General features: G+C 47.9%; 1 protein-coding gene across 4 annotated transcripts in view; it reads right to left on the bottom strand.

Annotated features, from left to right (window-relative positions):
• Positions 1–20,123, bottom strand: part of RBM20 (RNA binding motif protein 20) — a 194,236-nt gene that overhangs the window by 44,390 nt on the left and 129,723 nt on the right. For all 4 annotated transcript variants that reach the window (XM_025274303.3, XM_044935333.2, XM_044935334.2 and 1 more), the window contains exons 2-5: positions 10,726–11,803; positions 9,271–9,332; positions 6,568–6,659; positions 5,691–5,788 (exon numbers count right to left, since the gene is read on the bottom strand). In XM_025274303.3, coding sequence (XP_025130088.3) covers positions 5,691–5,788; positions 6,568–6,659; positions 9,271–9,332; positions 10,726–11,803 — 1,330 coding nt within the window. The remainder of the gene's footprint in view (positions 1–5,690; positions 5,789–6,567; positions 6,660–9,270; positions 9,333–10,725; positions 11,804–20,123) is intronic.

The raw sequence follows: 20,123 nt of genomic DNA, 5'->3' as shown, positions 1-20,123 counted from the left end.
CGCCTCAACCACTGAGCCCCACATGCTGCAACTTCCGAAGCCTGCATCCTCTGCAGCCTGTGCTCTGCAACAAGAGAAGCCACCGCATTAAGAACCCCGCGCATCACAACGATAATAGAGTAGCCCCCACTCACAGCAACTGGTGAAAGCTCATGCACAGAAAGGAGGACCTAGCGCAGCCATAAATAAATAAAGCAAAACCAGACACTGCTTCTAATGGTTCATGCGACCGGATCTAAGACCTCTCCAGTCCCTCGCAGATCTTTTATGGATGGGTGGAAATGTGAGAAGAGCAAGACTTGTGTAGGAAGATTCTGAGACCTTTCAATGCCCTCTGATGCAAGAGGGAACAGACCTCGAAGATGAGTTCAAAGAACAGACCCAGTTTCAATAATTCACAGAGCTGTCATAACCATGTGGCTCTGGGCAAGAGGCCCCCAGGGTGAGAGAAGTCTCTCAATCTGCTTTTAAGAGTTACAGTATAGAGGCGATCTTCAATAAACCATTTTCTCTGCTCCAGCCTCATCTCCTCTAGGTGTGACCTAATTTCACCTGGCACACAGTTTGTAGGCCTCTGCTGGGTTTGTGCTAAACATACCTGAGGACAGACACAGGGAAAACGTTTAGTTCTCATGAGGTTGATTTTGAACATACCATGCAGATAGTGAAAAAACCAAGTCCCACTATAGACAATACAACATGATCTGATTTTCCCCCAAGTATACACTTACAGTAAGTAAATTTGCACAGGTACCCTAGCTAGAGACAGACAGTGATAGCTGAAGACATTTACCTTTAGTTTTTGCTCCAGGGTTGGATTTTCTATTTTGTATACTTCTGTTACTGTTTAACATTTACATCATTTTACTATTTTTGCAGCAACAAAAAAATTCAGATTTGTAAGCAAAAAAGAAAAAAAAAAGACCCACGCGGGTCTTCTGCTTCTTCATTCTTTGCTCTCTTCGAAAATGCACAAGGTAAGCCTTGCTGAGGGGACAAGAGCAAGGATAGAGCTGGAATGGTGGAGGAGGGGAAGGGTATTTGCCACATCAGTTACTACTCTTCATGGTCTATGGGGGGTCAGGAGACCAGGGTGCTCTGAGCCATGGAACTTAGAGGCCAGGGTGGAAAGAGAGGTGTTCTAGAAACAGCCAGCAATCGGAGGGGCAACCTATGACTTAAACCTCTGGCTTCTCACAGCATTTCTATTTCCCTGTGCCTCGGTTTCTTTATTTACACACATTTTCTGGTGAGCAAGGTTCTAGTGAGAAAGAAACCGTGAAAACAATACATATCGTCCCCAGCCAGGGAAGCCCCATCTGAGGCACTAGCGCTACTAAATAAACTCTAAGGTGTCTGTGCAAACTGCAAAGTGACTTTATGGGACAGTCAGCAGGCAAAGTGCATCTCAGGCAGGCACAAGAAGACTATTTACAGGCTGAGAAGGCCCCTATGGCCCCTTGCAGAAACCTGATTACTCTGTTTATGACGACTCAGGCAGCCAAGGATAAAGCGCCTCTGCTCCCTCACACAGCAAGAGCTTAAGTGAAAGTGAACACCCTTCTCCCGGGATCCTGGAGGTGGAGGGGAGGGGCCAGGGACAGGCACAAATCACCCACCCTCAGCAGAGCACACAACCGTCACTTCAGTGCCCCATCTCTGTCAGAAATAAACACAGAAAGGCTTGCATGGCTTGCATTTCTAACCGAATTGAGATAAGTGCAAATTGAGCCAGTAGACAGGTTGTGTGGTCATTTTAGATTCTGTGGCAGTTCAGATACCTGCTAAAGCCTCCGTCACGCCATGGAACCCCGTGTGGCTGTTCCCTGCTTAAAAACAGGGGGCTTTAGAAGGAAGAGGGCTTCCCTGGTGGCTCAAATGGTAAAGAATCTGCCGGCAGTGCACGAGACCCGGGCTCTTTGCCTGAGTCAGGAAGATCCCGCAAAGAAGCGAATGGCTACCCACTCCAGTATTCCTGCCTAGAGAATTCCACGGACAGAGGAGCCTGGCGGGCTACAGCCCATGCTGTCGCAAGGAGCTGGACATGACCGAGTGATTAAAACACACACTTTTTAGAAGGAAGAACTGTTCTCTGCTCCACAAACAATACTGATGTGACAGTGGCCGAGTCCTGGTGATTCCTGCTTTTACTCAAAACATGTTTCTGAAAAGATGTATGTACGCGGAATCAGGCAGAAAAAGCCCGGGCACTCAACTGGAAAACACTTCTGGAGGAAAAGGCACAAAAGCCTTCACGGGTCTCTATGGGGGCAGAAAGGGGGGAAAGTGGGAGGAATTTCACTCCCACTTTAGTGTCCTCTTTAAATATTTCTTTTCTGCTTGAGTTTTCACAAAAAGCACACATTATGTAAGCAGGAAACACAACAGACGTATGTATGCAAAAGGAGCTTTCTAGGCACTCATGGAGCCTGAAAAAAGCGCCCTTTGGTAACAGATTAACCACCCCTTGGTGCATCTGCTTATCTTTGGAGACCAGCAACTACAGACAGAAAAAGAGTCAATAATTCCTCTGAGGGACTCTAGCACTACATAAGGAGCCTCGCAGAGGATTTTTCAGTAGTGGATTCAACATATTTCTCAGCTCGTCTTCACAAGTCAATATTTTTGGATTTCAGGTTTTTCTAAAGAAACACACCTACATTTGATTGCATTTGTCAGAAATGGCAACAAGAGGACCAGAAGGATGAATGGGCTCTGATGCTGCAGGGACCAGCTAGAGCAAACTCTGTCCTTGTCCCCCAAATATCCTTGGGAAGCTCATGTGACCAAAGAGACTTCACAACTTACAACAATAAAATCAGTCAGATGACACCTCTTTGCCTCCCCTGAGCGTGTACAAATGCCTCCAAACGTCTGGGTTCATCTTGGGAGACCCTGTCACGGTGCCGAAGAATTCGGCTGCCAGGTCTGACGGCCTCTTCACCTTTTGCTCCACGGCAGCTGCTGACTGAGGCCTAAGAAGACCTCATCACTCCCAAGACAGCCTGAGAGCCTGCTAAGCAGCTTGTGGAGTGGAAGCTGGGGAGGGACAAGGGGAAACATACTAAGGAGAGAATCATCCTGATGGAGAGACCTCAGAGATGGGCAGTAGGGCTTAGAGGTTAAAAGTGAGGCTTCTGGAGCCAGGTCCCCTGAGTTCAAATCCCACAGCTGCCCTTTACCAGCTGGGTGACCTTAGGCAGGGAATTTAGTCTCTCTGTGCCTCGGTTTCCTCACCTCACAGGGTTATCTAGGGGATTAAATGAGTTAATACATACAAAAATGCTAAGAAAGTATTGAGCACCATATAATAACAGCTATTGTGATTATCATCTGACTATGTCTGGGCTTTCCATCACCTTTCTGCTGCCACAGCACAGAAAGCAAAATGTTTCTTGTGTTGCTTCTCAGGCTCAAGCCAGATGAACACCCCGTCTCTAGGCATCCAGAGGAAGCTGTACTCACAAATGATCACGAGTCAGCACATTGCTGGTGTCTGCCCCCTGCCTGGGTAAAGCCCTTCCGTGGGAACTCTCAGCTTCTCAGGGGGAGCAGACGGGACTAGAGGGATTCCCAGACAGAGTTGTGCAGAAGGAATGCTGACCCTGAGACCAGCCCCTAGTCACACGACCAGCAGACAGAGCACAGGTTTGTCTGACCATAGCATGGGTTTCCCCACAAAAGGTTACATGGTCTTGTGCTCAATACCAGCCATTATTACTGCTCACACGCCGCACGGTTCACTAATCCTTGTCACCGACATGGTCTCCTTTGACCTTCACAAGGGCAGGACAACACTGGTCTGCCCTGAGCCTCACGCCCACCTTACCACTCAGACCATCGAATCAGAAGACAGTGCTCAAACGGCCACAAAGATGCTCCAAGATCAGTGGCGTCATCAGAAGGCTCACAAGCCAAAATGGAAACCCAACTTCAAAAGTCATTATCAGGGGAGTATTTGCCCCACTTGAGGAAAAGGAGTCTCCCAGAAGTAAAGTGACTGGTCTGAGGCCACACAGTGGCGGGCTCCAGACCTGGGACTTGAACCTGGGCTCTGGCCCTGCGGTTCACTGGTCGGGGCTGGAGGATGTGGCTAAGGCACAGGCCGACACAGAGGTGTCCTTCTCTCCCCGCCCCACTCAGCCCCTGCCCCTTTATAAAGGGCTCATCTGACATAGTCTGTCTTTCCTGTGTCCAGATCCCTGGCCCACCTGACCCCCAGTCCTGCCTCCCCCATCTGGGTCACAGCCCCTTCTGCTCAGTGCTGGGGTCTCAGAGTGGGCAGAGAGCTGGCTCCATGGTCCACAGTGTGGGAAACAGGCCCTGGGGTGGGAGCCGTGCCAGAGCTACCAGCGCCTGCATTGGACACGAGGTCATGGAACCCTGCGTCTGACTCAAAGACAAACGACGGGTTCACTGAACCCACCCTCTCTCCTGGGACTGACCCAACGCTGCTGCTGACCAGGCGTGGCTTTCCATCTGAAGACTGCAGAGAGAAACCACAACGTTCTCTCTCACCAAAACATGGGCTGCAGACAGGGGCGCCCCCTTGAAGCACTTCTCCCCAAAACACAAACAAACAGAAATTGCGGTCCAAGCAGGCCTCGCTTCTCATCATGAACTTCCTCACCTCCCCACTCACTCAGCACCCAGGGTCTAAACCTAAACATCTCAGCTTGCTCTTCCCAAGCTTTGCTCCAATGCCCTGATGCGTGGAGAGGATGGCATGTGGGGAGACTGGCTCTCCTGAGCTGGAGAAGAAAGAGCCTGCAGCTGCTCACATGACAAACTGGAAAAAAAAAAACACCCCACAGATTCAGGCAAAACCACACAGACACTCGCCCTCAAGCAGGGTTCGGTCAGACGCAGAGGATGAGGTGGTTAGATAGCATCACCAACTCAATAGACATGAATTTGAGCAAATTCCGGGAGACAGTGGAGGACAGGGGAGGCTGATGTATAATAGTTCACAGAGTCACAAAGAGAAAGACACGACCTAGTGAATAAATAACAACAAATTCGCTTTATGGGGGGCTCTGTGGCTCACTGCCTTCCACGCGTTTCCCAGGGAGGAAAGGAAGCTGGGTAGCTCCTGGGAGACCAGGCTACACGGAGTGGGAGAAGCAAGTGGGGAGAGCAAGTTGTCACAATTGGTGGAAAAAAGAGGGATGAGCCCTTAGAGCTTTGGGACCAAAGTGCACACTGCAGAGAAGGAAACAAACACAACTAAAAAAAGCGTTATGCAGATGTCACCATTTCCCCAAGGAGCCAAAAATAACCACGTGCGCCGAGTCCCTACTTTTCAAACACATTTTCTCTTTCTGTTCAAGTTTCAGAATTACCCACTCAAAGGAAACGGTCCACTTCAATAAAATGTCAAAGTGCTAGAAAACACACAACACACAAACACACACACAGACCTCAAACTTATTTTTTTCTAAACCAGGACCGAATGCTAGAAAGTCTTCGAGTGCTTTCAATTTGAAGAAATTAAGTCAGACTTTTAATCTGTGTGTTTCAACCCCAGTTGGACTGAATTAAACGCTGACCTCTGCTTTCCTGCCCTTCACTAAGCGCCATCTGTACCTGCTTCACCCAGCCTCCTCTGCACCTCTACACCCAGGCAGAGAAGGTGGTAAAAATGCTTTGATGATGACGAGTGACAACGGAGAAAATGCTTCTGTACTCACATTTGTCCCTGGGGAAGCTGAAGGGAACGCGGGACTTGACTGAGTAAACGACCTCGCAGGGATGGCCGCGTATGACGTTCCAAGGTTTGAGGAGTAATCTGAATGGTAAATTACACAAAATCAAGTGAAAACCCAGTCATTTCCTTGACCTTCAGAACTCCTTGTTCATGGATATGTGCAAGAATCATCCCCCCCCTATTTAAAAATAACAATGACTTTTTGTCCAAATGTTCTTTTTAAAAATAATTAAAGTTAGCTTTTCTTTCTTGAAATAAATCATTCAAAAGAAATGTTTAAAAGTTGTAAGGCAAACATAATAATAAATAACTGGGTTAACCCTAACCCCCCAAAAGTCATTATCAGGACAGAAGTGGGAAGGGAAAAGTAAAAATTCCCTTTTAATATAGTGATTAGTGGTTGGCATGATTATACTTCTGAGTGTGCTGATAACCAGCAAAGCTTTAGGTCTAAAACACGTAGAAAACATCAAAGAGCCCAGAGAGCAAGTCCAATGCCTCTTAGCATCTTGGGATCTGTTTGCTTTACAGATGTCTAAGGAGGGCACATCGGGGACATTTGGTTAGTAAAGATGAGGCACAAGAAGCCTTTGGGAGGGGGCTTCCCTGGCAGTCCAGATGTTAAGCCTTCGCCTTCCAATGCGAAGCTTGGGTTCAACTCTGGTTGAGGAGCTAACATCCCACATGCTTCTCGGCCAAAAAACCAAAACATAAGACAGAAGCAGTATTGTAACAAATTTAATAAAGACTTTAAAAATGGTCCACATCAAAAAAAAAATTCTTAAAAAAAAAAAAAAGAAAAGAAGCCTTTGGGACACTGCTTTCTGCTTCAAGCTGCTGACCCGTGGGCCCCTCCTCACCTTCCGTCCCAGCGGGGTTATAAACGGCTGTGCTGTTGGGAGAGCCACACAGTGTTCCCTCTGCGGGACCGAGGACACACCGCACACCAGCGCTGGAGGGGGTGAGAAAGGGGAACTGGTTACTCAATAGGTTAGACAAAGAATTGCCATGTGACCCAGAAATTTCATTAAGACACTCAGACCCCAAAAAGTAGAAAGCAGATGTTCAAACCAAAACTTGTACACAAATGTTCACAGCAGCCCTATTCATAACAGCGGAAAGGTAGAAACACCCAAAATATAGATCAGAAGTTGAATGGATAAGTGAAATGTTTTTATATATATGAATATTATTCAACCATATAAAGGCTGCATATGCTACAATGTGGGTTGCACTGAAAATATTATGCGAAGTGAAAAAAGCCACAAAAGGTCACATATTATCTGAGTCTATTCATATAAAATGTCTAGAAGAAGCATATCCATGGGGATAGAAAGCAGATTAGTGGTCCCCAGGGGCTGGGGGTGGGGAAGGGGATGCGCAGTGACTACCTAACGGGTATGGGTTTCCCTGGGAGTGATGAAAATGTGGAACTAGAGAGTCGTCCTATTTACACAACTTTGTCAATGTGTTAAGTACCACTGAATTGTATACTTTAGCATGGTTACTATGGTGAATCTTATGTGAATTTTACCATAATAAAATGATGGGGAACGAGAAAAGAAATGGTTTTTTAAAATCAATTTTTAAAATTGTGTTAATAACCTAAAACTAAGATCATGGCATCCAGTCCCATCACTTCATGGCAAATAGATGGGGAAACAGTGGAAACAGTGGCTGACTTTATGTTTTGGGGCTCCAAAATCACTGCAGATGGTGACTGCAGCCATGAAATTAAAAGACACTTACTCCTTGGAAGGAAAGTTATGACCAACCTAGACAGCATATTAAAAATCAGAGACATTACTTTGTCAACAAAGGTCCGTCTAGTCAAGGCTATGGTGTTTCCAGCGGTCATGTATGGATGTGAGCGTTGGACCATAAAGAAAGCTGAGCACAGAAGAATCGATGCTTTTGAACTGTGGTGTTGGAGAAGACTCTTTAGAGCCCCTTGGACTGCAAGGAGATCCAGCCAGTCCATCCTAAAGGAGATCAGTTCTGGGTGTTCATTGGAAGGACTGATGTTGAAGCTGAAACTCCAATACTTTGGCCACCTGATGTGAAGAGCTGACTCATTGGAAAAGACCCTGATGCTGGGAAAGATTGAGGGCAGGAGGAGAAGGAAACAACAGAGGATGAGATTGTTGGATGGTATCACTGATTCAATGGACATGAGTTTGGGTAAACTCCGGGAGTTGGTGATGGACAGGGAGCCCTGGCATGCTGTGGTTCATGGGGTTGCAAAGAGCCAGACACGACTGAGCCACTGAATTGAACTGAACTGAACCTAAAACTTACTATCTTAACCATTTTTAAGTGTACAGTTCAGTAACGTTAACTACATTCACATTGCTTGGCCACCATCACCACCATCCAGCTCCAGAAGAACTATCTTGTAAAACTGAAATTCTCTACCCATTCACCACTAACTCCCCAAACCCCTCTTCCAGCCCTGGCAGCCTCCATTCTATTTTATGTCTCCATGAATCTGAGTTCTCTCCTGTAAGTGGAATCATACAGTGTTTGTCCTTTTGTGACTGGCTTATCTCACTTAGCATAACCTCCACCCATGTTGTTGCACATGTACGAGATCCCTTCCTTTTGAAGGCTGAACGATATTCCACCATAAACATAGACCACATGTGTTCATCTAGCCTGGACATTTAGGTCTCTTCCTACCTTTTGGTTATTGTGAATAAGAAAGAGAGGCCTTTTGAATGAGCTCATTTCTAAACGCTTAACCCCATCTTCTATTCTATTTCCCTGGGCCAGAGCTCCTCTTTTCTGTGTGGGTGTCTACAACACCCTCAACACTGGTCTTCAGGTATCTGCCTTTGCCCCCTACCACCTGAATTCTCAGCATGGCAGCTGGGGTCCCAATCAATGAAGCCAGAGCACATCCCTCATCTGCTCAGCCCTCCAGGGCTCCAGCTGCACTCAGATCAAAAGTAAAAGTCCTCTCGAGGAGCCAAAGTGCTCAGGATGGGGCCCCACGACTTCCCTGGCTCTTCCCCCCAGGTACTCTGCACTGCTCACACTGATGCTGCTGAGCAACCCTGGACCACACCAGGGTCTTCAAAGTTGCCATTCCTTCTGCCGGGAGTGCTGGTCCCCCAGGCAGTCATGGCTCATTCCACACCCTCCTGGTATGTCTTCAGTGAGGTCTCCCTGCCACCAGCCCCTGTGAGTGAATGCACACACACATACGTACACACACACACACACACACACATACACACTCTCTCTCTCTCTCTCTGCCCTGATGCTGTTTTCTGTTTTCTCATTAGCATTTACCGCCAGAGATGCTACTGGGTTGGCCAAAAAGTTTGTTGGGGTTCTTCTGTATGATGTCATGGAAAAACTCAAAAGAACTTTTTGGCCACTCCAACACATACCTCACTAGCGTGTCATCTGTCACCCCCTGTCATTAAGTATAAGCTCCTTGAGCACAGGGGTTGGCTTGCTTTGTCCTCTGTTTTCCCAGCAAGAATGGGGCAAAGCACACAGCTAGATGAAGGCTTGCTGAGCACATGCAAGGACCTGTCCTCCTGGACAGCACTTACTTTTCAGAGAAGAGCAGGCATTTCTGAGCATGTAGTTTCCCTTTTACATGCAGCTCCCAGTCCTAGGCCAGAAGGAGAGAAAAATGACCGAAGTAGAACTGAGTCTGCGGGAAGGCAATGGATGCGTGCGGGCTTCCTCCTAAACACAGGGAGCGCAGAGCACCCAGTCGCTGGACCAACCCCGCAGGCACATCTCCCTCCCTTCCTCCCCCACCATCCAGACTCCTCCCTGCCCCCCGGCTCCTGCCGTCCTACCCAGCCCTCACCCCACCAGCGTCCACCTGCATATCCCAAGTCTATCTCAGACAGGAGCCCAGATTCACAAGTCTGATTCCCTCTTCCCGTCTCAGTGGGCCCTTGGTCCCACCGATGCATTTCTATAGGAGAAGCTGGCAGGTGGAAAGCCCTAGAAAAGGCTCAATCCTCCATCACCTCCTATATTAGCCAGACCCCCTCCAGAGATGGGAGGTGAGAAGGTATGTCCCACCGGAGTGACTGGGATGCATTTGGATGACATGACCCAGCAGAGGTGAAAGACACACCGTGGTGGGATGCCCACTAAACAGGGATTATTGTGGTCTGCAGACAGGACAAGAGACAAAAGGCTGTACAGCTCAGTGCTTAAGAGGCACAGGCTCTAGGAGGGTCAGACCCACATCTGAATCTCCACTCCACCACTTTCTGACTATGGGGTCCTGGACAAATCATTTCATCTCTCTGGGCCTCAGTCTTTGCCTCTGTAAAATGGGTGTAATAATAGTGTCTCTCTTGGAGAGTTACTGCTGACACAGACAAAGAGTATGCTAACTGTAATTATTATTGCTTTGGAATATTTTACTGCATCAGCAATACATTTTAGGGGGAAATTTATACTACCATGGGCTTTTGTTTGCAGGGGCCCAAAGCACTTTCCAACCGCTGGGAAGGTGCCATGAGGCTCTACCTCCATTCTGCAGATGGAGAAGCTGAGGCCCCTCTATAATAATCTGTCTAGGTCCCATCTGAGAATGACTTTCTTGTCTGACTCAAAATTCTGCTAAGTTTTTCTCCGTTTGTACTCAGTACAATGTATGTTCTCAAGGAACATAGACTCTCAAGCTTCCTGGTGCTCTACAGAGAAAAGCCCTTTTCAAGGAGGCAGAGGCTCTAATTCCTGAGTCCCTTTTCCATAACCCAGGTTGGGTCCCTTGATCCCCACTCACCTTAACTCTCTCATCTATAAATACAAGTAAGACTCTCTTACTTGCCTTAAAGCAAGAGACTGGCCCTGATACATTTCTGAAATTCCTGTTGGTTCTAATACCAAGGATTTTAATCAAGGGTAGCTATGGCAAGATCCTGTCACCCAACCCCCAAGTGTCACAGTTCTTAGCCCGTGAACAGCAAGGGTTGGGTTGTGGTGGCCGGCTCCCCCAGGCTCCAGCTGGAGCTCCCAGCCGGTCTCAGATGACTCACCTTCAGATCAAACACCTTCTTGTCGCAGATGCTACAGACGTGCGGCAGGTGGAGGGGGGCCACACCGTGGAAGTCATTCAGCTCGTGCGCTTGCAGGGGCCGCAGGGACAGCACTGCGGGCTCCTCCTTGGCCCGCCTCCGGGCTCCGCTGAAGCCCTGTTTGCTGTTGTTGAGCCGACCCCCAAAGGAAGGAGGGGTCCTGTCTGGTGTGGGCTCCTCGGGGTCATAGAGCTCATAGGGCTGGCCAGGGGGAGGGGGCCACAGGCTGGGGGCTGCCGCAAGATCAGGCTTGCTCTGGCCAGAGAACCCATGGGGGCTCTCCCACTGGCTGTTTGGACCCTGCAGCAGGGGACCCACCTCGCCTTTCAAGGCCCCGGCTGGCTCAGCCACAAATCCACCTGCCACCTGCGACCCTTGGGCACTGGGTCCGTAGAAGTCCTTGGGAAAGGCAGCCTGGCCATCTTGCCCTGAGTGGCTGTAGTGCCCTTCGTAGGTCACGCTGCCCGAGGTAGCAGCCGAGGCTGGCAGGAAGCCGGGCTGACCATCGGTTTCAGAGCCATATGCCTGGCCAGAGTTGGCTTTGCCATATTCGTAGAACCCTGCAGCAGCGGGCGCGGGCCCAGTCTTTCCAAGGCCCAGGATGACCGCTGGCTGGGCGGGGGTCTGAGGTATGAAGGAGTGCATCACCATGGCGTTGGGGGGCTGGCTGGGAAGGCTCACCGTGGGCCCTGGGCCTCGCGTCTGGCCAGGGGGTGAGAAGACGAGTGCATTAGAGGGAAAGCGGGTGCTGGGCACGGTGGCCGCGTGTTGGGGCACCCCGGTGTGGCCGTGGGGGGCGCTGATCATGGACGGATGCCGCAGCTGGTTGAAGAGAGGCTGGGACATGGCCACTTTGGAGAGGACTTGGTTGAGGACCGTGGCGGCCGCGGTGTTGTTGGTGACGGCTGTCTGTGCCAGCTTCAACCGGTGGAGGGTGAGCTGAGCTTGCAGCTGGGCCAGTTGGAGGCTGGCGGGCGAAGGAAGCAGCGGGTTCGGGTTACTGACCGAGAACGGGGTCTTGTCCAGGAGCTTGGCGGCACTGTGAGGAGACAAAGGGCTAGATGCACGGCGGCTTTCCACCTGGCAGGCAACGGGCTGCTTGTCTGCTGTCTGTGGTCCCCCCTCCCATACAAACAAGACCTCCCACACAGGCCCCACATATGATCCAGTCTGCAAAAACCTGTGCTCACACACATCAGTGCAATAATCTTTTAAATTCCAATAGGTGGCTCAGACAGTAAAGAATCTGCCTGCAGTAGAGGAGACCCAGGTTCAATCCCTGGGTCAGGAAGATCCCCTAGAGAAGAGAATGGCTACCCACTCCATTATTCTCGCCGGGGAAAGGCAGAGAAGCCTGGTGGGTTATAGTCCACAGGGTGGCAAAGACACGACTGAGCAACTAACACACACAGAAAAATTCTTACAAGGTATAATGTTCAAACTCGCTGGTAATCAAAGAGATAAAGTCAAACCATTAGAAACAAATATTTGCTGACCGAAGTAGCAAATACACACATACACATAAATGACAGCACTCAGTGCCGGTGAGATAAAGTGGAATGGACACAAGGTCAGTGATAATCGAAACTCGTGCAACTTTGCCCAAAGGTAGTTGGGCAACAGGCGCTCATTACAGCCATATTCTTCGACCCAATAATTCAATCCTATAAATATGCCCTTAAGAAAATAAGCTAAAATGCAGACCAAACTTGATCTGCAAAGATGTTTAATAAAACTACATTATTTAAGGGTCCAGTGTTGAAAGTTATAAATATCCGATAACAGCAGGGAGGTGAGTTTTAAAGCGAGTAAATTATAATACTTTGGCAGGATGAAATGTTCGGTAAGCATTCACTACTGATGCAAGAATTTCCATTGTGTTATGCAATATTTAAGACATTCAAAGAAGTCTTCCCATCATCAAGTTTAAGATAGAAGATATTCCATCACACTAAGTCCTCCTTGGGGATCTGCTCTCTCCATCCTCACCCCACCTTCATCATTGCCAGTGACAGACATCATCTTGAATTTGGTCAGGTCATACTTTACAAAGAAAAAAAAATGCTGACAAGAGAAAATCCATCTACTCTAATGTTAAGTAAAAAAAATAGTCTTCAAAATTATGCAGAGAATGAATTGTGTGTGTATATTTGTGCCAAACACAATTTTATCCTTGTCCTCATTTCACATCCAAAAGCAATAAGAATCATGTGGCCTTCAGTCCATTCTCAAACCCAACTAGCAAAAGAAATTTAAAAAAAATTACAAGGGAAGAATCTGAATTTTCGATCATAGGCGGTGTTGGGCTCTCACAGAATTTTATTGCGGGGGTGTTCTGTCTGACACGTGCCTTTCACGTGACTTCTGTTGGTTGGTTATGGTATTTTATAGACCAAAAATCAGGACCTGTGAACTGGAAAGGGAACAGACATTCCCTTTCATGGTATACGTGGTTACCTTTGTCAGGGCCGTTTTGTAAGACCCTATATTTCCTGGTCTTAAACCCCTTCTGGGGAGTGAGTGCAATCAGGAACTGTGTTTGGGATGTTGATAAATTGGAATTCTCAGGACATCTTAATGGGAAGAATGGAACTGTGCAATTGAGATTGGGGTTATCATGGACAGACATGGCTATACATTCAGCATGCCTACGGAAGTGTGGGGGAGAAACTGAAAAGCTGGGACCATTTAACAAGGTGTCCACTGTCACAGGCTTCGTACAGCACAAGTCTGATGATAATGAAACAAAGGGGAAGGGCCAGAGGGTAGGCCTACAAAGGAAAGAGAGAGAGGTGGTTGGCATGTCACACCTCTCCCACTTTGGGTTGGTGCTCTGTTCTGGTCTGAGAGAATGAGCACAGGCAGGTTGGGGAGGCAGGTGAGGGGGAGAGAGTCTTCACATTTACTGCGACGCCATGTGACCAGTGCTTGTCTATGCCGTCTCACTGGACTTGTCCATCAGTCCTATGGGGTGGGTAGTGCTATGTGCTGTGCTAAGTCACTGCAGTTGTGTTCTAGTCTTTGCGATCCTATGGACTGTAGCCCGTTAGGCTCCTCTGTCCATGAGATTCTCCAGGCAAGAATACTGGGTTGCCATGCCCTCCTCCAGGGGAATCTTCCCAACCCAGGGACCGAACTCAGGTCTCCCACATTGCAGGCAGATTCTTTACCATCTGAGTCACCAGGAAAGCCCAAGAATACTAGAATGGGTTGCCATTTCCTTCTCCAGGGGATCTTCCCGGTCCAGGGATTGAACCCACATCTCTCAGGTCCCCTGCACTGCCAGGCATGTTTGTTTGTTTGTTTGTTTGTCTGTTTGTTTTACCACTAGCACCACTTGGGGAGCCCATGGGGTAGGTAACTTCATCCCAATTTTGCAGAGCAAGAACCTACAGCTCAGAGAGACTAGGTGACCTATTTAACAAATGCCTACTGTTGGTGAGTACAGACCAAGGAGTCAGGCTTTCCAAAGAAGAGAAAGGGCACAGCCCTCTTCATGGGCTGCTTCACTGTTTTGTCCAAAGTGAGTTCTCAGAACATGAGGCACCCCCACGTTCAAATTCAAGCACAAAACCCATCTCAGAGCCAGACAAACACAGATTTGCCTTACTCTTTCTCATTCTATGAGAAATCAAGTATTTGCCCTTAAGTCATTAAAGAGATAGGATGTTCCCTCAGCCAGCAGCCTTGCTGTGCTCCAAAGACAGAGCAGGCTGGTTGCATGTTAAGATACTGCAGGGTTGCGGGGAGGGGTCGAGGTTAAAATTGGTGACAGACCTCTTCTCCTGTGGGTACTGTGCTGGTTGCAGCCAAGCCTTGGTGGCCCCACTGTGGCTCAGGCACACATCATGGCAGCAGCAGAGTTGGAGAGGCACTGTCTACGTAGGCGAGAATGTGAAAGGCACAGGAGGATGGTGTAGAGGCTGGTGATAGATTTCTACTTGTGTAGTATTAAGTGGCTGAGCTTTAGAGGAGCAATTAAGCTTAACTCAAAACCCTGCCCACACAGGGCCAACCCTTCCTACCAGGTCTGTACCCAATGTAGCCTGTCCTTGCTAACAAGGCGATAATGAGGTGCCAACTTGGTTTCCATGACGAGAGTAAGACAAGGTTGGTTTTGTTTTTCCCAGAGAAGTCAGCTGTATTTTCTAAAATTGTGTTCTGGGCTGGAGGGAGCTCTCGCTGTAGATTCCCCTTCGCCTCTGAAAGGACATGTGGGGAAGAGCTGTCTTTCCAACGAGGAGAGCCAACCTCGCTGGGTATTTGTAGGTCAGCCATGGGAAATGAGTGCTTTCCTGAGGATGGCCCAGGTTACAGAAGTCTACTCATTCACATGCAGCATAAATTAAGAAGACCGACTAGATTTTCTTCTCGACTTCCGCTTTGCCTGGCAAATTGGTCCCCAACTTGAATCAACCTTGAGTAGAAGTGGTTTCATAAGAATCATCAGAATCAGATACCCTTTTGAGCCAAAGACCCTTATATTAAAAAGAAATGACACATCATCCTACTTTTAAAAAGTCTTAAAATTCTCAGCCTATCAGAGTTAGTAACTTAAAATTCAGGTGCAGGGACTTCTCTGGTGGTCCAGTGGTTAAGACTCTGTGCTCCTACTGCAGGGGACACAGGTTCAATCCCTGGTTGGGAATTAAGATCCTGCATGCCACGAGGTGCAGCCAAAACAAATTACAAATAAAAATAAATTAAAACATAAAATTCGGGTGTATATAACAATCAAACTTCTGAGCCAAAAATTGGGGCATGTGGTCTGAAACCCTAAAGGACAATGGATGTCACCCTCCTGTCTTCCTACCACCTCAGTCTGTCACTGTTGCATCCCTGCCCTGTATTGAAAGTAACTGCTTATGTGCCTTTCACCCTCCATTAGACACAAGCTCCACCAGGGAAGGGAGCATTTCTCAGAGATTCTCGCATTTTCTAGGCACACTTGCTTAAACTTGGTGGGCACTTGGTAACTGCCATGAACAGAATGAAGAAGGAAGATAATGGATGAATTAAAGGAAGGAGAATCTAAATATAGCCAGAAAGCAAATGGATTTTGCTGTTGTATACAGCTTGAACTTCACTCAGGTACAGAGTCATCAGAGCAGGAGTTCCAATACACTCTCTCCCTGTCCTAATCTAGGTTTGTGTGCTTGTTTTTTTCAAATGAAGTGTTTTTTATTTTTATTTACTTGGCTGTGCTATGTGGCATGCAGAATCTTAGTTCCCTGACCATCAAACCTGTGCCCTCTGGAGTTGAAGTGTGGAGTCTCAACCACTGGACCACCAGGGAAGTCCCCAAAAATCTACGTTTTGAAATCAAATGGACAATCCCTGTGGTAGCCTGAATAATGAACCATCCCAAATATCTCTACATCCTAATCCCCAGCAGCTGTGAATCTTACCTAACATAGTAAAGGGGACTCTGCAGATGTGATTAAATTAAGAATCTTGAGATGAGAGGTTATCCTGGATTATCTGAGCTGGCCCAATGTAATCACAGCCTTCCTTATAAAATAGAGGCAGGAGGACTAGAGTCAGAGAGAGAAGACATAAGGATGGAAGCAGAGGCAGAGAGCAGAAAAGATGCTATGCTGCTGGCTTCGAAGACAGAGGAAGGGGCCATGAGCCAATGAAATGCAAGTGGTCTCTAGAAATTGGAAAAGACAAGGAAATAAAATTTCCCCTAGAGGCTCCAGTAGAAACCAGCCCTGCTGACACCTTGACTTTGGCCTTGTGAGACTGACTTTGGACTTCTGACTCTCGGAAGTGTAAGAAATTTGTCTTGTTGGAAGCTACAAATTTGTGGTAATATGTTACAGACACGATAGGGAACTAAAACAATCCACCAAGAAAGTGAGATGCAAAAGAGGCTTCCACACAGAGAGGCGGGGGTGGGTATGGGGACATTGGCTGGATTTGTTGGTATGAACTCTTGCCCACAGCAGTCCTGGGGAGCACAGACCATCTGACCCAGGATCTGAAGACCCTCTGGGAACTTAGCCAGGACCCAAAACAACACAGAGGTCTCTTCCTTTTCCAAGTCAGATTTCTCTAAACAGCTGGAGCAATGGTACCCTGGGAAAGCTTAGAACTGCAGACCCTTAGGGACCAACTCATCTACCCCTCTTGTCAACAAAGAAAGTGACTTGCCCAAAGCCAAAGAATACCCATCTAATCAGAACCCAGAGCTTTCAAGCCAGCCTCTAGTGCCTGACAGAATAGCTTTGCCTCCAAAAGTCTTAAGTTTCAGAACTATTTCATCACCAAATCATCATCTCCATCCATATTTCTCTGTGGTCGTCCTCTCTGTTCAGTGAGATGCTGACTCCCTGCCACAGGCGAGGCATTTGCTGAGCCCTGGAGAGAGGTGGAGATGCAGGCCCTTCTGGAAGCCCGTCAGCTCCAGCGATGACAGCAAGGATGCCCTCTTGTCTGGGGAGTGGGTGGCGAGCACGGCTCTACGCATCTGCCACATCCTCTCCTAAGTCTTGTGCGGCAGCTGTCTACAGTCACATGGTCAAACCTGAGATCCGGGGAGGGAGGGAGAGCAGTGCAGTCGGGCACAGAACCTGGGCATCTGGCACAGAGCCAGAATACCTACCACACAGCCCCACGGAGGGCCGGTCCACTCCCGGCACAGCCACTCGGGTTCATTCAGGCCTCGACAAGGCTCACTGTCCCCAGAGCTGAGGTTTCCTTTCCTTTCCTGAGCCATTCATTGTAACAAAGAACTCACAGTGCATAATTACATCCAAAACTTTGGTTCCCTACTCACTTGGAAAGTTGGTTGTTTTTCCCAAATAAAGCAGCATTTCTCTCAATAATTTTAAAAATAAAATACAATGTAATGGAGAACAAGTTGCCTTTATAAGCCGGAAGATTTAGGAGCTCCAGATGAAAACTGTTTCCGATGATTTAATTCCATACTGTCGAAAGGATGTGCAACATATTGCATCTCCCAGGGCAGCCAACAGCTGTCTGCAATGCTCACTCTTTGCCCCAAAGCTCTTCCACATTTTATGCTGAGTACCCAGCAGGATGTGATGATGGATTAATATTTGAGCACAGTAACTAAGGCACTCTCCTTCCTCAGTTCAAGTCAGGGTGCTGGAAATTCAGCAAGTTTTTGTGACATAATCCGTCCTGTTCTGAAAGGAAAGGATAGTGTTCAGGACACAGACAGGGGCTGCAGAGCCTCTCCTCTGAAACAAACTCCAGCAGAGGGGTCAACAGGACATGGACCAGTTCGATTCAACCAGAATGGATTGAGCACCGATTATGTGCCAGGCAAAGTTGCTAGAGATGGAAAAAGAGAAACGTCCTGAGACCACGGGGGAGACAGATCAGCGCAGAGAAGATGAATATTCCCACGGAGGTAAGCACAAAACAGCAAGGCAAGCAAGGAAGTGGTTCAAGCCTCAGATGTCTCACAGCAATGTAACAAGTGAAACAAAAGACCAACTCAAGGGCTGTCCCTGAACTCTAAACAAAACCTTTGAAACAGTCTGGGTTTATTAATCCACCTACATGTGCAAAGATGCATCAGCTGTTGGTGAAAGGCAGTTGTAGGGTGAGTTATGGTCAGAGACCAGCTTCCAAGTGCCTGTTACTGGTGGTGTGACGGGGGAAGTGAAGTCAAGTGTTGGTGGCTCAGTCATGTCCGACTCTGCGACCCCATGGACTGTAGCCCACCAGGCTCCTCTGTCCATGGAATTCTACAGGCAAGAATACTAGAGTGGGTTGCCATGCCCTTCTCCAGGGGATCTTCCCGACTCAAGGATCAAATCTGGTCTCCTGCACTGCAAGCAGCCTCTTTACTGTCTGAGCCATCAGGGAAGCCACACATGAATTGCTGTAGAGGAAAACAAGCCCTGGGTGGGCTCGAACCACCAACCTTTTGGTTAATGGCTGAATGCGCTAATCGATTATGCCATAGAGATATATGATGGGGGAAAATCGCTTAATTTTTTCCAACCCTCAGAAATTTTCTCCTTTATAAAATGGGGATAGTAATATCTACCCAATATGATCCAGCCAGTCAGAGCCCCCAGCCACCGTGACTGACTCAGGAATGGACACTCCCAGATGCTATTGGAGCCATTAAGAGACAGACCCTCGTCATCTTGTCAGGCCATGCCTGGGTTGCTAAACTGGCTGAATTTAAGCTACCGCTTAAGGAGAGGCTGCCTGAGAATAAAGCTAACCAACAGACACTGGCCTGGAGATGGGCCAGTCCACTCTGGGAGTTGCCTTGAGCCGTGCTTGGACTTTTCTTTCCATGAACCCTGAATCTTCTTGGACTTTTCTTTCCATGAACCAATGCATTTCCTTTAGGTGCTTAATAAAAATAATAAGGTAAAAAGAAAAGCAGCCTACTAGAACCATCTGCAAGTAATCTGGATGGTTCTCTCTGTGGTCCCACATCGAATCAAGAGTCCCCTGTCACACTCCAGCTTCGTCAGCTGGAGGCAAGGGGTCACTCAAGGAAAGTTCGGGCAGTCACTTTGGTGTGAGTACCTGCTGATCAAAGAGACCTGTTTCCTGGAGATTCAGGAAGCAGAATGCTCCCCGATCCTGGGTGGACTAAGAGCCATGCACTGTGATCACAAAGTGTGAATAGGGTGCCAGGGAAGAGTCCCCACAAGAATAAGGGACCCAACTTCCTACAGGTTTGCAGATCCAAAGCTGACCACGCAGGTGCTCCTGTGAGAGGGGACAGAGTGTCTTGGCCCTCACCTGGGAGAGTTTCTAAGCAACGCCTTTGAATTCTCAGCACCTAACAAGCCAATTTTGCTGTACTGAGAACTGGCTTTATTATGCCAGACACTCATTATCCCCCGGGAGAAAAAGTTCTTTATTACAGATACAGTTCTCTGGTCTCCTTTCACTTGGAGGAGAGGTGAGTGTACAATGAGTACATATTGGGCTGTGGGCTTTACGAACCAGGGTAGGAACCAAGGGATCCAGCCCTAACTCAGTGCTTATCAGCTGCGTCACAGTGGACAACAGAGCTTATCTCTCTGAGCCTCAGTGTCCTCAACCATGAAAAGAGAACTTACAGTCTTTCCTCATTTATATCTTGAGGACTGATTCAGGGTTCAGTAAGGAGCTGTCAGAACGCTCTGTAAATTATTTGGCACTTACAGATGTAAAGGCGTGGCACTGGCCAGAGATTATTGGAAAGAGAACATCTTTTGTGTGATCACAACATATTCTTCCTTTTCAGAAAATGTTCCTTTATAGAGGAAGTGATATTTATCACTCACATCCATGGAGATAACCTCGTTGCCACTAGGATTCAGAGTAGAAAGAGGTAAAATTGATTCAGCCATATTAATGGAGTACATATTGGG

The sequence above is a fragment of the Bubalus bubalis genome, chromosome 23 (genome assembly GCF_019923935.1).
Source record: "Bubalus bubalis isolate 160015118507 breed Murrah chromosome 23, NDDB_SH_1, whole genome shotgun sequence".
Lineage (NCBI taxonomy): Eukaryota > Metazoa > Chordata > Mammalia > Artiodactyla > Bovidae > Bubalus > Bubalus bubalis.
The sequence above is the reverse complement of the archived record's forward strand: the minus strand, read 5'-3'. Positions and strand labels throughout refer to the sequence as shown.